Below are 17,172 nucleotides of genomic sequence, written 5' to 3' on the forward strand. Positions count from 1 at the left end.
TGTTTTAGGCTACATGGATAGAAGTAATTTAGGCCAAACCAGCTGAAAGAGACTGTCTGTTTTTTGTCCCTGTTACTTTATCCTTTTTATTTATTTTATTTTTGTCTCAAATGATGAATCATAACACCTTGCAGAATGCATTAGTGAGGGAGGAATGAGGGAGTATCATTATTTTTCACCATGATTGTTTGTTATTGCTTTTTCTTCTGCACATCAAATCTAAGGAACAGAAAGAGGACAGCAGAAAGATGCAGGCAGAAACTGTTAGATAGTGAAGGTGAGAGAATGAATTAAGCCATTATGTTGAGAAGACTTTATGGAGGTGGTACAGATCTCTGCAGAGACTTTGAAAGAGACCAATGAAAAGATGACATACAAACATGAATAAGGTGCTTATTTTTTTGGTTGTTGTTTTCAGTTTTATTTAGGTATAGGGATAAAACCTCACACTGTTTTTTTTAGTTATGCAACTCTGATATTTAAAATATTAGTTCTAAAAGTTGTTACAGACCCCATGAAATCTAAATTGGAGTTTTGTGGCGTACAATATATACCTGTTAACTTTGAGGCCATTTGTACGCTGGTGTACTTCTAAAAGTTGGCAAAATACATTTTAGCAGATGTACACATTTACAATGTACTGGTTTTCTTCTTTTTTTTTTTTTTTTTTTTGGTCTGGGAAAATGAACTAAAAACATTTGAACCCATTTACATGCACACCAATATGCTGCTTACTCCCTAAAATCAGCTTATTTTAATAATCTGACAAGGCAAGAAATACGCGTTTACATGAAATTTGAAATAATTGCTTTTGACGTCAAACCGTGAAGAGGCATGCGCTCAACATGTGCGCACATTGGATGAGCCAATAAGTATGCCGGTTAAGGTATTTACATGCTAAGCAAAATCGGCGTAATGGCCAAAAACCTACCCGTTGCGACCAGTTTACGCCGTTTATGACCTTACACAGATAAAGGAACGCCGTTTATTGAGTTACATGACCACACGCGTTGTCAGCTTATCATGCATAATCGGTGTAAGAACGTGTATGTAAACGCGCTCAATGATGACTGGTGTCTTATCTTGCACTCATGAGGGTATTACAATTTTTGTCACAATGAAATGCAATAGCAAGTATCAAATCATGATTCATTAAAAAAAAAAAAAAAAAAAGGTCAAGCCTGACTCTACTGATTGTCCTGACTCTACTTCCTCTTTTAATAGGAAATATGTTGACACAGGAAAGAAGACTTGACGTGTCAAGCAATTTCATAAAAAAACATTTGTTGTCATGCTATAATGACATGCTCAGTGTTACACTGACAGAAAATAAATCATAATGCATTGCACATACAGTAAGTGCTGATTACATGTACTGTTGAGACAGCTGAACATTTCTGATTGCATTCAATTTTACGGAATAGGTTGGGCTGAAAGTTTTTGAATGTCTTGTGTTTTTTTTCTTTGTTTATAGAAATCCATATTGCTTTGGCCTTTGGAGAAATGTAAAAGCCACTCTCTCTTGTGTACTTCAGAGGAAAGCTCTAAGTTGAGAGTTGCATGAAAATTGTTCAGCTTGATGAATTATGTAGCCTAGTTTTCACTTTCTTGCACTTTTGATGAAGAGAAGAACAAATGTTTCTTCACTAGACACGTCAGGGCCACCCAGAATGCCTCGGACACGTTTTAAAGAATTTGTGATTAAAATGAAGCAAGGGGGACATTCCAAGTAACTGTTCCAGCTCCGTTGTGCTTTCATTCTCCTCAACACAAATGAAATGGTGATAAGTTGATTTGCAGGTCTCTTGGTATAGCTTTTACTTTTGAGAGAAAAAGATGCTGGGGTGTGTATTTTTTTATATTTTTTTTTAGTTTATATTTGGTAATGTTGTATTTTGAAAGTAAGAAAATTGCATGTTGACCTTGTTTATATAAGATAAATGTGTGAAACCAGAACTACAAAAGTATTTTGGGCTCATTCATAGAAGTTTGAAGGTCGGGTATGTATCGAGCCGCAGTTGTTTGGCTTGGTATTGGCAACTGCTGTGATTAATAATGTTTATAAATAGGGCTGGCTGGGGTGCCATAGAGAGTCAAGAAACATTTCCAGATACCACTTGACCCAGCCTTCTGTTCTGACAGTTATTAGAATTCACAGAGTTTGTTTGTTTATTTATGATATGGGATCATTTTATTGTACATCAGAGCCATCTTTAGATGTTTGTCTACGTGCCAGATGCTGAACCTGCTGGAAAAAAAGCTTAAGCCAGCCTAAGCTAGTTTGGTTGTCGTAGCTGCTTTAATTTGGACTAGTTACTTTGCAGCCTGGACAAGCTGGTCTAGCTGGTTTTTCAGCCTGGCCAAGCTGGTCTTCAGGTGGTCCAACTTGTTTTCCAACCTGGCCTAGCTGCTCTTCCAGCCTAGCCTAGCTGTTTTTTCTCCCAGCTAGGCCAAGCTGGTCTTTAGTTGGTCTGGTCTCCCAGCCTTGCCTAGCTTGCCTTCATTTTGTCTAGCTGGTCAAACTGGTCTTGAGCTGGTCTGGTCTCACAGCCTGGCTAAGCTGGTCTTCAGCTGGTCTAGCTGATCTTCAGTTTACCCTGTTGGACAGCTGATCCCCCAGCCAGACTTGCTGACAAGGTCCCAAAACCCCTCTAAAACCTTCAAACAGACCAGCAATCCAGCTTAGACTGTTAAATTGTACATCAGTGTCAAATTTGTATGTTTTTTTTTTTTTCATGCCAGATGCAGACCCTATTGAACCCCCCCCCCCCCCCGCCCCCCAGCTTAAACCACCGTAAGCTGATTTGCTGGTCTAGGTTGGTTTAAGTTGTTCAAGTAGGTCTCCCAGCCTGACCAAGCTGGTCGACTAGCTGACAAAGGCCCAAAACCCCTTTAAAACCAGAAAAAAAGACCAGCCTGACCAGGCTGAGAAACTCTCTAAAAGCAGCAAACCAGCTTAGGCTTTTTTAAGGTGCTTTTTCAGCAGGGGACTTGAATTTCTACTTCCTCTGCGATGCTCATTAGATTCATTTGCATCCCTCAAGACCTTTCAGAACTTGCTAGAACTGGCCTTGGGAGATACGATTGAAGATATCTTGATTGTCATGTTTCAGGACATCTAGAAGATAAAAATCCCTCCTTGTAGATGTGTTACTGCCAGAGATGCAGGGCTATATGGCTGTGTCTGTTGAACAGACCTCACTGATGTGCAGAAGACGGGCTTTGATCAAGAGTTGTATGCCAGTGAGGGCTTTTGGGCCTTTCCTCCCTTGACTGCTATATAACTGTACGCGTATTGAGAGAGGGAGAGAGATGAGATGAGAGATCTGTTCTGGTCTCATACTCTCTGATTCAGCTTGTCCTGCTCTGGTGCTCAGTGGTTGCTGTCAGATTCCTCTGGGAGCGCTCGATGCAATAAAGAACAAAAGAGCCGAACATAGTTATTGCACTACGCTGCGTCTGGGCCAGGCCAAACCCCATGCATTTTTAATGTGTCACAAATAAGAAATACAGCCTCTTTTTTTTTTGCTTTTTCTCTCTCCCTCTCTTCTTTCTGTCTTTGTTTCGGTGGCTAATAAAGAGTCTTATCATTACCCACAAGACATGGTTCAATTTAACGCTGCACTTTGCTGACATGAGATGGTTTCTCCCTGATATTTTCAGCCTTCAGTGATTTTGCGGAAAGCTTTGTGTCTGTATGTGTCTGCCTCTTTGTGCGGTGGTGTACAACCCATTGCTTACTGTACTAATGACCTCACCTCAAAATTTTGGGCTGACTGGCAGACCTAGTTAAGCTGTTTTGTGAAGTGGAAAGGCCTGCGTGCGTGCGTGCGTGCGTGCGTGTGCGCACAACATGATCGCACGTGAAGTCGGCATGATGTTTCCGAAAGTTTCGGTACCCTAGGATCGGCGACTGTATGCCAACGTGCAACATGCAGCATTCTTATCAGACTTACCGCTTTGGCCACTGGGAGCAGTGTTTTGAAATTTCGGTCAACGTATACCGATTGTGACAAAAGAAAAGCCGATCTACTCTTTCCGATTTCACTGTGAGATCAGGCTGGTGTGTGAGCTGGAGGGTGGTTCTTCTATTATTCCTTTTCTGAGGTTTTTGCAAGCTCATTTTCACATGGCTGAACATTTGAACTATTGAATTCAGTTCGGCTGTAACTAGCTGCAACACTTTGAACAAAAACACTTGAAGATTATTGAAATTTGAGTCTACTCTCTGGCGTCCTGTTTTCCCCCTTTTCTTTTTTTATAAAAGGCAAATAATTTTTGAAGCCAGCTACAGACTGACGTGTGAGGTATGTCTGGCCATTAAATATAGCACTGTTTCGTTTTTTCCTTCAACATGCTTTTGTTTGTACTTGCTTTAATTTTGTGGGAAAAGCTTAGAATGTCTGAGAAGAACTACATAACTTTTCTGAATTTGGCAGCATGAAAGCGAACAAGCAGAAGATACTTGTATCCAAAAGCAAACTCCAGGATAAAGGGTTTAAAAACAGGGAAGAAAATAAAGTTCCTTTCCAGCCAAGTGTTTTATCTTGGTTCATTTGAGGTCCTGACCAATCATTCTTTTTTGTTTAACCTCAGGTTAACATGGACTAGCTCCGTTTACATGCAGCCTAATCTGTTAGTAATCTGAATGATAGCTCATTCCAAATGGAAAGCCTAGACTTAAACACCTCAATTAAAAAAAATAAAAATAAAGATCTGACAGAGTGCGATCTGAAATCTGAACACCGAACAAGTCACTTTGGATAAAAGCATCAACATAATGACTAATTACAGTATTACTGATTACTTCAATGTCATCCTGCCGTGTACAGACTAGCACCAGTCTTTGTAGCATCTCCTCACTGTTTGTTGTCTTCCACTGTGTTTTGGTGACTTTGTTAGCATGTGTGTATGTGATTGTTTCTTTCCCTTTGCTGTGGTGGTTTTTCTGTCTGAGCAACATGTGCTACTTACCTGGGGTTCTGACAGGAAATTGTGAGCAGGTTTTAGCTGCTGGTTAACAACCCTGAGTGCAAAAGGAAACATAGGAAATATGTGATTGTGTGCGTGGAAGTGTGGGAACGTGTGAGGATGTCATCGCTGTGGAGTCTGCCGTTTCGCGTGTTGTTTTCTGAGACTAACTAATGACCAGCCCAATCTCTGTGTTGTGGTATTGTTAAATTTACGAGCTTAGCAAGGCACCCACTGCTGTGTGTTCCAGCAGCCCTCATCAGATCTCCAAGAGAGAGGAAACTTTGACGTAGGGGTTTATGACCCGGACAGAACAGGGAAAACTTCACTAGATACAAATAGAGCTTTGTCTTTGTGTCTCTTAAGCCTTGTGGTCTTATCAAAGGGGGAACACCCAGAGCAGAGATCCAGGATGACACAGGAAGTAGCACATGGTTGTCTTCCTGTCTGCATGGCAATGTTGGGAAATGCTTGCATGTTTTCTTTTTTGGTGCTAATCCTCTTTCATTGTGTTGAGCAATGGTGATCCTCGAAGCTGGCATGTCCTTTTTTGCACCCTTGCATTCAACACGGCAAACACGAGTTTAAAGCAGGAGTATCATCGTAAGGCCCGTGGGCCAAATGTGCCTCCCTAAGTACTCCAATGTGGTCCGCGGGATGAATTTAGGGGGGAAAAAACTTCAAGGCAATAATTTGCATCATCAGTGGAATTTCTTTTTATTACACACAACATTCAGTGCTTGCAGATTCACGCCCATCAGTGAATGCCTAGCATGTCTTCACAACAGTACCATGACAACCCATCCCGCTGTGAAGTTTGTGCAAGTCTCTCACAGCAATAATGACAACAAGGACCGGTATAAGTATAAATATTAGAGGTAATAACTTTTCAATTAATTCCAGAATTATTATGTTTAATTACAGAATTATTATGTTTACTAAGCGGGTTTGTAATTTAAAGTACAAACAGTTTATTTGTGTTAATGTTCGGTTCTAGAGAGTTTATTTAAGGTAAAGCTATCCAGCCCAGACCAGTAAGGTTTTTTTTTTTTTTGGTAAATTTTTTTTGCTTGATTCTCTTCTAGGCTACTAATGATGTAATCTCAGGTTAATGAAATTAATACATTCCATGTTCTCCATTTTATGTTACCCCAATTGTAAATAAAGCAGCATCGAGTTTATTCTGGACTTATGGTGTTTCCTGCTCTGCTGATCCACTTTTCACCACCGCTGAATCTCCTGCGTCACAACTATTATTTGACCCCAATTTTGATGTTGCAATTAGAATGAGGCCATGAAAAAATGCAAAAACAGTGCACCCTTTCTATTACGCTGTGTTTGCTGTGCTCAAAACCAATGAATGAATCTTATGAGCTTGGTACTTCCAATGAATTTCTCCAAAAGACTCTCCAACTCATATATATATATGCATTTATTAACAGTTTGGCCCTCACACAGTGACGCTTAGTCCAATCCAGCCCTCAACCTAAAATGACACCCCTGGTTTAAAGGATCTAGATAACATACATTATCAAAATAACATGCAATGTTCAGCTATGCTCGGTGCTTGGTTTACTTTATGGTATTATTTTTGAGTGGTGTTCTCTGGAAATATATACAGTAAATGATGCAATAACAATACAGAACAAAACCAGTAAAAAATATACTTAAAACTTAAAGTTGTAAACTGTTCCATTCCCTGTGATTATAATAACATTAAAACAGCTTTAGAAAACAAATGTGAATTTCAGTTGGATAACAGTATGCTGATTGGTCAATACAGTGTTCCAGCCATGCTAAAATTAAGCAATATCACACTTGAAATTGTGCTGTTGTAGTGAATATCATCATGGCTGTGATTTGGATGGAACTGCTGTACATCTTCTGGTGGAGACATGGCACTTTATGAATTTGCTTAATGAAATAATATTTTATGAAAATTTGACACAAAATATGTCAGACCGTGAGCTAATGTGTTCTATGATTAATACCTCTATCAAAAGAGCAGTATGGCTGCAGTATGCCTATGGTGTGGATTGCTGTTTAGAGTTTGACTCTGGCCTGTTCGACCTCAAGTTTCTGTCACTTTGGATCATGCTGCAGGTAGCCAGTTCCACGGTACACCAGCTCCGAAGCTTTTTTTTTCCGAAAGTGCACACATTTTCTCTCTCACTTTATAGCAGCTGTTCTCCATTTGTTATCCTGCTCCTCGTCTGATAAGGGATTTTTAAGGAAAGTCCCCATTGGGGCCTGGGTAGCTCAGCGAGTATTGGCGCTGACTACCACCCCTGGAATCGCGAGTTCGAATCCAGGGCATGCTGATTGACTCCAGCCAGGTCTCATAAGCAACCAAATTGGCCCGGTTGCTAGGGAGGGTAGAGTCACATGGGGAAAACCTCCTTGTGGTCGCGATTTAGGGGTTCTCGCTCTCAATGGGGCGTGTGGTAAGTTGTGTGTGGGTCACAGGTGTAGCTTGAGCATCCAGTGATGTGAGTCTCCAAGGTGTCATGCACAACGAGCCACGTGATGCACGGATTGATGGTCTCCGAAGCGGAGGCAACTGAGACTTGTCCTCCGCCACCCGGATTGAGGTGAGTAAACGCGCCACCATGAGGTCCTGCTAAGTAGTGGGAATTGGGCATTCCAAATTGGGAGAAAAGGGGATTTTAATGCCTCCCATGGAATGAGATTGCTGAAGTAACAGAGATTTTTGTCTGGTGCTTGCTTAGACACTTATTCTCTCTGGGGAAAGAAAAAAAAAAGTGCGGGGAAGAAAGATCAAAAGAGAGACTTGTATCGCAAAGGAAACTAAACATTTAAGAAAGTAAAAATGAAAGAGCCCTTGTAGGTCATTATTCTCAATATTCTGGGCGAACGAAGTCCCCACTCCGATGTGAGATGCCTAGGTGTCATTTTTGGGAAAGCTCAGAGGCACACGTTACATCATTAGGACCTATGTGTTTTGTGTTAAAACGATCATGTATCTCTGTGAACAGTGTAAAACTGATGTGCCTGTTGCCACTGCTCCCTGTAATATATTCATGTTTTTTCCCTTAGTCCACATGAATGTGGTTGATTGCATTATTGCAATTATTTATTTACTTAATTACTTAAATACATTGTATGTTTACATAGGATATACTGTATGAGTTATTGATCATGTACAGATCTGGAGGCTTTTGAATTCGACATAGAATTTTATACTTAGAAGTGCTATGAGAAGACAAACTTAATGTGTTTTATTACTTAGTATTTAGATACTGTTGGGTTAGTTAAAGTATTCTGACTGGACCATAAGTAGATCATTTTATTGTGTTTGGCTTGTGCTTTTAATGATAATTTCTTACTGTTTAACAGAGAATATTAATAATTGAAGTTACCTCTTGGAATATCTGAAGGCAAACAATGACAGTTTGTCCACTTATATTAGAGAACTACAGTTATTTTGTAGTAGACAACCACAGTAATGGAAAGTAGACTTCCTCCTTTTCCACTAATAGATTATTTAATATGAATCTACAACATTTCAAGTTCATGGAAAGACCTAGACTAGGTATTGTTGTCAAAGTGCGGTCCACTGCTTTTTACACATGATTTACAGTGTCTTTTTTCACTGTCTAAACAGCAAAAAATGGAATGTGAATTCTGTCAACACAAAGTTGACAATAGCTGCCCAGCCGCTGATATAAGAACCTTTTAACCTGTGTGCAGTGGTTTTGATGAAAAGTGTGAAAAGCAAGTGCCATATACTGTAAAAGAAAACTTTAGCATTCTTCTGACAGGGCTGGGTGGATTTGCAACAGATTCCAACTGAAACAAGTGCACAAGTCACATGGTTGCAAAATATCCTGAATAGAACCATAAACACTAGATAAGCTGTGGCTATGGTAGTTGACGAGCAGATACATAACATTCACTAGATAATTTACTTGTAATTTTAGGTCATATATATTGGTGGATTTGTCACAGTTCTCGTGTAAGAACTATTTATTTATTTGTTTTTTGCTATTTGTTTTATTGCATTTTATGATTTGAATGCTTTATTTTTAAATAGATACCTTTAAATAGATTTAAAGTGATTTAAATTATTGACTTCTAGAAGGATGAAAAGCTACTGGCTCACCCCATGCTGTGTGGAGCAGAGAGTTTCTTCTTACATCATAAACATTGTTGGGAATATTATCCAAAAGGGAACACTTTGAATTAAATTTTTATTAATATACTTATGTTTTGTTTATATATATATATATATATATATTTATTTGAGACTTTTTGGGTAAAGGTTTGGTGTCTTTTTTCACATTTCCTATTTTCATTTTTATTTATTTATTATCACAATTGATCGTTTGTTACAGCTCTAAAATTAATACGTCCTGGGATAATCTTGATTCCAGACCAGAAGCCTTTCTGCTATATCCTTGTTTTTAAATAACGAAATATTTTTTATTTGACTTGGTACATTTTTATCCACAACTACCCATATCCAGTGGTGATGTGATAAGGCGTGCAAGATGGGAAAACAAATGTTTCTCTAGGGCTGGGCGATATGGCCAAAAATATTATTATGTATTGTGATATCGATATTTATCACAATATACATTTCATACCATTAATGTGGAAGGAAATGCATTCCACATGTTTGTTAGACCTCAAGAATGAATGTAAACATAACTTGTTTGTTTACAAGTAAACCCCAGAGGGTAAGACACCTTTAAAGTATACTCAGTTTAGGGTTTAATCCTACATAAGATATATGACCCCTTTTAGATGAAATTTTGCCAATTTCATCTTCAGTGGATGTTTGACTCCACTGAAAAACTTTCTTGTGACGCGCCACACTCCAGCTCAGTAGGTGGCAGTAATACACCATAAGCTGGATTGTCAACCACCAATAAACATTATAAGAAGAAGAAGAAATACTTTCTTGCCCGCGACAGCGCTATGGATCATAAAAACATTTAACTGAACAGTACAATAAACTGCAGTGGTGTTGATGTCAGAGTTTTCTTGTGTTCAGTTGATAGCAGTAATGCATTGCCAGTGCTGTCATATTTGGTACACGACGTTATCATATTAGCCGGATAGCTAGCTAGCGGCTACCAAGTCTCATAACCGGTCTCCATGACAGCAGGTTTATGTAGCCGCTGGCCTGCTAATACTATCTAACTGGCTAATTTCAAGATGATTCCGTTAGCTAGCTGTGTGTATAACTTTGCCAAACTGCTTGCATTTTTAGCGAGATGTACTTGATCTGATTGTTTAGATGGAGAGCATAGGCTAAATATCGAAAATGACTCAAGTTTATCATTGATATCGGGATTTTTTTTCCCAATGATAAATATCATTATCACTTTGTCACCCAGCTCTACGTTTCACCTACCCTTTCGAACTTCACTGTTGTGCACATGCAAACCCAAACTTTATTACTTTACCTTTAGATGAATTGAGAAAGGGAAGACATTGTGAGAGTGTGTGGTAACAGTGTGTTGCCATGCCAAACTACACACTTAACAAGCATTTGTAAGGCTGATTGTCACTCTTAAGAAAAGTGGAGTGGAATAGGGTTTTACTCTGCCTGATTTTAGCGCTCTTATCTGGCCAGCAGGAGTGATTTCTCAGACAGGCCCCTGACCCTAAGCCGCCTGCTGAACTATCACAGATCTGAAACACGGCATCAAAGAAACGGACCGGCCCCAGTGGCATCTGCTTAAACTCACCACTGCAGCCCTACGTGTAGCCCACTCAACTCTGACAGAAGACATGCAGACTGGCCATTTAGCGCTCAATGGCGTTCATTTAGAAATGTAATGATAGTGTTGTGCGGCACGGCTGCCAGCTCATTGGTGCCTCAAATCACTATTCAATGCAAACTTATGGCTTTGGAGTGTACTTGACCTTCAGGTTGTACGTCTCTGTTGGCTCTCATCTAAATGATAGTGTGCCATAGTATTATGTGCTTTGAGCTAAAGTGCTTTTCGAAGTATTCTTGAATTCAGACACTCATGTAGTTTTTCTCTCTTTTGTTTCCTCTACAGCAAACTCGTCTCTGCTTGGGGGTGGAGGAGGTAAGTGTCTTGTTTTTTTACAACATATTCATTGTGACATCATGTAGAGTATGTCTGAGATGTTTGGTGGATTCTCCAGGCTTTTGATGTGTTTAATGAAAATACCTCTTCTGATCACTTTTTCAGTATGATTTAAAGTAGTAGTTTATTGTAAACTGAAAAATTCTGTCATTATTTAGTCACTATCTTGTTGTTCAAAATCCATATGCTGTTTTTATGTGTTGCACAAAAAAGTGACATTTTAAAGAATCTTCACACAGCTCTTTTATGTAAACTTCCTAGTGACCATATGTGCAAAGGTCCAAATATATATATATATATATATATATATATATATATATATTTTTTTTTTTTTTTTTTTTTTTTTGTGGTAATCAACATTATGCCACAAATGCTGTCGATTGAGCTTAACTTGTATTGAACCCAGAACATTCCTTTAATGATTCATTCAGTACTTTTGAGGAAGAATTATTTGGAAATAATAAATGCAATTAATATTGGATTTAGCTACTGCCCTTACCAGCCTGTTACAAGAAGAGATCATTTCATATTTTTACACAACAGATTTTTGCAAAATATTACCAATACAACAAAACTCATAATGTGCATATTTAACAACACATTGTCATATCAATAACCATCCAGTAATTGCTCTGATTTAAGTCTCACAAGCTTTGAATAGACATAATACAGCAACAGTTTTTGAATAATTTCGAGTCGGATGTGACGAAATGAATGACTTGAGGTTCAGTAAGTTATTCACAAAAATATGCTGCTGATAAGAGTCATTCATTCAGTGAGAATGCTGTATATTTGGCTGTGTGGATTCAAAAGACAAGACTTGCATAAGTATTTTGTTCGGGAATCGGGCTACACTGGTCACACTGTATGTTTCATGCTGTAGATTCAAAAGAACCGATTCAAATGAGTCAAAGTACTGCTCCTTCAATACATCTGTTTTGGATGGCTGCACAGCCGAAGCACATTTGCATCAAATTGGCAGATGGAATCCGAGCTGTCCAACCATGTCTGGGGTTGGCCATGTGGGCGGTTGTTGAGCCTGATGGAACGACACTACACAGGCTTCTCATTTGGAAATATTTCTGCACACACTTGGACATGATTGGAGTAATTTCCCTCGAAGCACGAGACATGACAGGAGTAGAAAAGTGTCGGGGGGATGGGGTGAATCAACTCAAATACAACTGGAATTTTGATCCAGGGAACACCTCACTTTACCAAGGAATCCAGTTAGTCCCTAGATAATGAATGTGGGTCAGTCGTTTGCCCCCTTTTCGCCCGACCCATTGTTTATCCATCTGTGCCATGGTGTTAGGGAGGGGCCCTCTCTCATGCCACATCTCAGGAGCCAACCATGCTTGATTGGGTCCCTCGTGAGGAAGTGATTAGCACTCGTGATACACTATCCGTCTCGCATCACACTCTCCTTAGTATGGCCCTTATGTTATCTGATGTGTGCTAAAAGAGCCCGAGACCCCCCCCCCCCCATGTCCATTGAAGAAGTGCCGCCCGCTCCAGAATAGATCATTACCAGCCACTGTGACTGATCTCTGTGATTGGAGAAAAAATACCTGGCCTGATTAAGGGCAGAGGTCGCACGTCTGTGACAAAACTACTTACTGCGGCACTTGTCAGTGAATTAGTGTGACCCCATCACTTGGAGTCAAATTCTTGTGTGCCCCCGCACTTTATTGACACCTTGTTGTGTCATCATGGTCCTTTTATTGATTTGTCACGATGCGTAATATCTCGAGGGCACTTCGGTTTCTTCATTATTTTATCTTAATTGACCTCTGCCTTTTGAAATTGGTGTGTACATGTGTGTCTGGTAGCCCTTTTCCACCGAAATGGCGATGGTTCGTGTGCCGAGCCTGTCCTCTGCTGGTTCACGGCCGGAGCAATCTGGAACCTTTTGTAAGCCGGCCATGCTTTTTCACTGACTTCCGAAACAAACAGTGCCGTAATGGGTTACGCAACTACTTTACCTGCCCATAAACAAACATGGCACGTCACAACAGTGTTTGTGTACAGCTTTTACTTTTACGGAGTAATGCAATACAACGTTATTACATTTCTTAACAAGATTGTCAGAGATAACATCTACGCTAAAGACGACAGGTAATGTAATTACATTATTTTGTATGAACTTATGGCTTAACTTGCTAAATTCTGTAAACCGTTTGATATAGCATAGTTTTGATAAAGCATATAATAATATTTTTATGTCTTGATTGAGAATCCCTAAGTTTTCTTAAAAGATAACCACGATCTTCCGAAGTTAGCGAGTAGCTGGTCAAAAATCCCATTACTGAACAAAACAATGCACAAATAAGAGGACAACAGTGTAAGGAAAGCTAACAAAGTTGGCAAACATAATAACTTACTGAGATCAGCTGCAGAGGACACCGGCAATTCTGTGTTTATCTCGAGTGTGACTGGCTGAATTTAATGTTAGATAGCAGGCTGGTCGGTGTCCGAGTCCAAAACATTGCTCTGTCCACTGTCACTTTTTTTAAGGTCCTCCTTACAGTCCCTGCACTCCCTTAAGTGTTTTTCAATTTGTTTATGATTTGATCAGTTGTCTGATTGAAGCCGGCATGCATCATTTCGTGCTGGAACTTCTTGTAGACAATTTTTTCCCCCCCTTTGTGATCTCTATAGTTAGTCTTTGATCTCCGTAAAGGCAATATCACAAGTAGAGTTCTGGTTTCATCCGCATTACCTGAATGCTTTTGATGTCTGATGATTTTTTATTATTTTAATTTTTTTTTAATTGTTTTTATAGAGTGAAGAAGTACTCTGCTGCAGACGGTAGTTACTGTTGTTGTTTGGGAAAAATTTGGTGATGAAACATTATCCTGCAGTCCGCCCCCTGACACAATCGGTTCCAGCGTGGAGACCAGCAAGCTTTTGGGGCCAGTGTCGAACCAGGTTTTCGGCCCCGGAACGGCCTTTCCTGTGGTGGAAATGCACAGAACAGTTCAAGAATTGGCACCGGCCCAGGAACCCGCCCCCGAACCATGCCGGTGGAAAAGGACTATGGGAGACTTCTGTGGCCCTTTCCACTGGTAGGGTGTTGGTACTGGAGCAAAAAACTTAATCTGAAAACATTCCTTACATTTTTCATAGCAAAAAAGGCAGTCCATGGCCCCTAAAACCTGCTGGTGCCAAACTTGGAACTGTTAACATCAAAGCCCAAAGGATAATGTTTGCAGGTTATCATAACAATTTAAACTACTGATGTTCAGTAAATAACAACTTAAATTTTGGTGTTTTCATCAGACAAAACTGCCATATGGATTCAGAAGACCTTCATGTTGTTCCAAACCTGCATAATGTTTTTTTTCTTCTTCTGTTTATCACAAAAATAGATTAGTATGTTAGACTCCAGTCACCATTTACATTGTATGGAAAAAAGATTAATTGAATGTAAATAGTGACTGAGGCTGTCATTCTGTCTTACAGCTAATGTTACACACTGTGGGAATTTTTATAAACCTGTAAAAGGTCTGTGAAAGGAAACCTTGCATCTGTAAGTTTTATTCTTTCAAATCCATCAGCCCCCAAACAGAGCTTGCATCCTTGGTATAAAAGAGCTCATTGTCGCATTCAGCACCAAAGGGAGTTTAATCAAAGCCCATATCAAAAGCATTGTCTCCTCTAATTGCCATGCCATGATGCCAGTGTTAGAAAGCCAATTAACCCGTAACAATAAGACACTTGGTGTAGTTTAAAAAAAAACAAAAAAAACAAATAATAATAAAAAATAGTAATGCAATGTTGGCAACACAAGAAAGCACACAAGTTTAAGTCTGAAAACAGCAGGAAGCAATCATGCTACTTTGACATGGGACTCATGGGGAAACATAGAGTATAATCTAGGGGTGGGAATCTTAAGGCACCTCACCAATCAGTTCACTAGTGACTCCAACTCCGATTCTCAAAGGGATTCTCAAGAATTTTTTAAAAGATTCTACATCTCAGTTTTCTAGCAGCATACTAGGGGTACAAAACTTTTGTGTGTTCTGGTATCTCATTACCAAATTCTGTCGAAAGATTCTGCATAAAAGCAGCACTAAAAGATATTCATAATTGGTATAATAAATACAATGGGTATAATAACCTTTAATCAGAGTCTGGTCTGAAGCTTTTTGTTCTGTGTGCTGCTGCATATGTGTTCTCTGTGCTGTCTTTGCCAGACTGGTCTAACAGTGAAATTGGAAACTGCAGGTTGACTTTTATTTAGCTAAAATCAGTCTGTGCTTACCGAAATTCTAAACACTGCCCTCAGTGGCCAAAATGTTTAGTGTTGTTGGGCGTATAAGCGCGTGTGAGCTCCATTTTCTGGGTGTAATGTCCATGGAGGTGAGCCAAAAGCGAGTTGTGAAGCGAGTTGTTTTTAACAGTTTAGGATTTAATACAGTGAAGATAAATGCATATTTTATAAACTATACCCCCATCCCCAACCCCTAAACCTAACTATCGGTGGCGTAAAAATGTAATGTTAGAGGGAGAAATGCAACCACCAAATTGCGCTAGTCACTGAGTATGCAAACGCGATTACTTTGTGGTTTCAATGTGGGATCCAAACAACTGTTTGGATTACTAGGGTAACGGCACTCTCGGAAACAAAAAACCGACTTCTCATTTGATCATGTTATCTTTGCAGCATAGCACACTGCATGGCTCTGATCTTTGATATATTGTCCTTCATATTCTTTTTAATCACCATTCTTATTAATAATTACTTTAAAATTCAATTTATGCGGATAGATCCAGAATTACGAAATAATTGAGAAGCATCAGTGAATCGATACCCCCCCACCCCTAGCGTTATATGATAAAATTGGATATAACTTTAAAACCAGTCTGCCATGAGCAAAACTCATTCTATGAATAGCATGATGGAGGACTGATCTTGGATAGCAAGACATGTTTGTCTTTTATTGTCAGGAGACTTCAATCAAAGGTAACCATTTTTCCTAAACCCCCCACCCCCCAATCCCTCTCTCCTGTTTCACTCCAAACAAAGCTCTTCATTTCTCTTTCACACTGTCTGGTTTAAAACAAAATTGTGTGTGTCCTGGGTGGTTTTATCTCTTGACCCTACAATATCACCAATTGTAGATAAACAAACCTGTTTTCTTTTCTCCCCCTTTCTCTACCACCTATCGTTTATCGAGGTGAGGACCTCGTTCTGTGACAAGTTCATCTCAGCTGGCTCCTCTTAAGAGAGACAAGATTTCCTCTTACCTTTAGAAGGTTTTCCCTGCTCTTGTTTTGCTTTCTAATGACCTATGGTCTGGCAGAAAAAAATACTCTCTAATGTAAATAAAAGAGAAAGTTTCAACTGTATCAAGCTTTGAACTTTTGAACGAAGGTCATGGTCCTTTAATTGTTCTTGTAAACGGTTTTGACATTTTAAGCTTTCGTAAACCAGCATTCCACCCAGTTTTAGAATCTCAAGGGGTTCCATAGCTGTGGTTGAGTGGTTTCCTGTTGTTAAACCACAAACACAACACTCAACAAGCTCAATCCAAACATAAATTGGTGTGGTCAGCAAAGCACACTGTTTAGTTCCATTGCAACCGTAAGTAAATCTCTATTTCGTTTTTAAAAGTGCACAAGAAATTCTTGTATTTTTCTTCATCTACATTTTCTCTGACAAACTCTAAGTGCCTATTAACAAGCCTGGTCAATAACTGTTTTCAAGTAGAAAATTTGTTAAATTATATTTATGGGATTGTATTTTGTGATGCTACAAGACTTGCCACTTTCGATATTGAACACATCTTGGAATTAAAGGAGTGTGTGCTTGGGAAAATATCTTTCTGTCAGGCAAATAGCAGTCAACTACACAACGGATAGCAATATCTTTGTTTCCTTCTTAATAAATGAGGAAGCCCAGAGATGTATCTGATTATATAAACTGTTTGGGGTTGTTTAGTTGGCTGGGTGTTGATAGAGGCCTGATAGGCTACAGCTAGTGTAAATAAGTCTTCCTCATTCACCTCTCAATCTTCCTGTCCTAGACTGTTTTTTGGCCTAGAGCATAATCATTTTGTTTTTCCTTGGCATAGCAGCTTCTATTGCACAGAGAACTTTGTCCTTATTC

The 17,172-nt window shown here is 39.3% G+C and overlaps 1 protein-coding gene across 2 annotated transcripts in view; it reads left to right on the top strand.

Moving 5' to 3' along the window:
* Positions 1-17,172, top strand: part of macrod2 (mono-ADP ribosylhydrolase 2) — a 790,103-nt gene that overhangs the window by 179,571 nt on the left and 593,360 nt on the right. For both annotated transcript variants that reach the window (XM_051651963.1, XM_051651964.1), the window contains exon 4: positions 11,007-11,036. In XM_051651963.1, coding sequence (XP_051507923.1) covers positions 11,007-11,036 — 30 coding nt within the window. The remainder of the gene's footprint in view (positions 1-11,006; positions 11,037-17,172) is intronic.

This window comes from Myxocyprinus asiaticus, chromosome 23, assembly GCF_019703515.2.
Source record: "Myxocyprinus asiaticus isolate MX2 ecotype Aquarium Trade chromosome 23, UBuf_Myxa_2, whole genome shotgun sequence".
Taxonomy (NCBI): Eukaryota; Metazoa; Chordata; class Actinopteri; order Cypriniformes; family Catostomidae; genus Myxocyprinus; species Myxocyprinus asiaticus.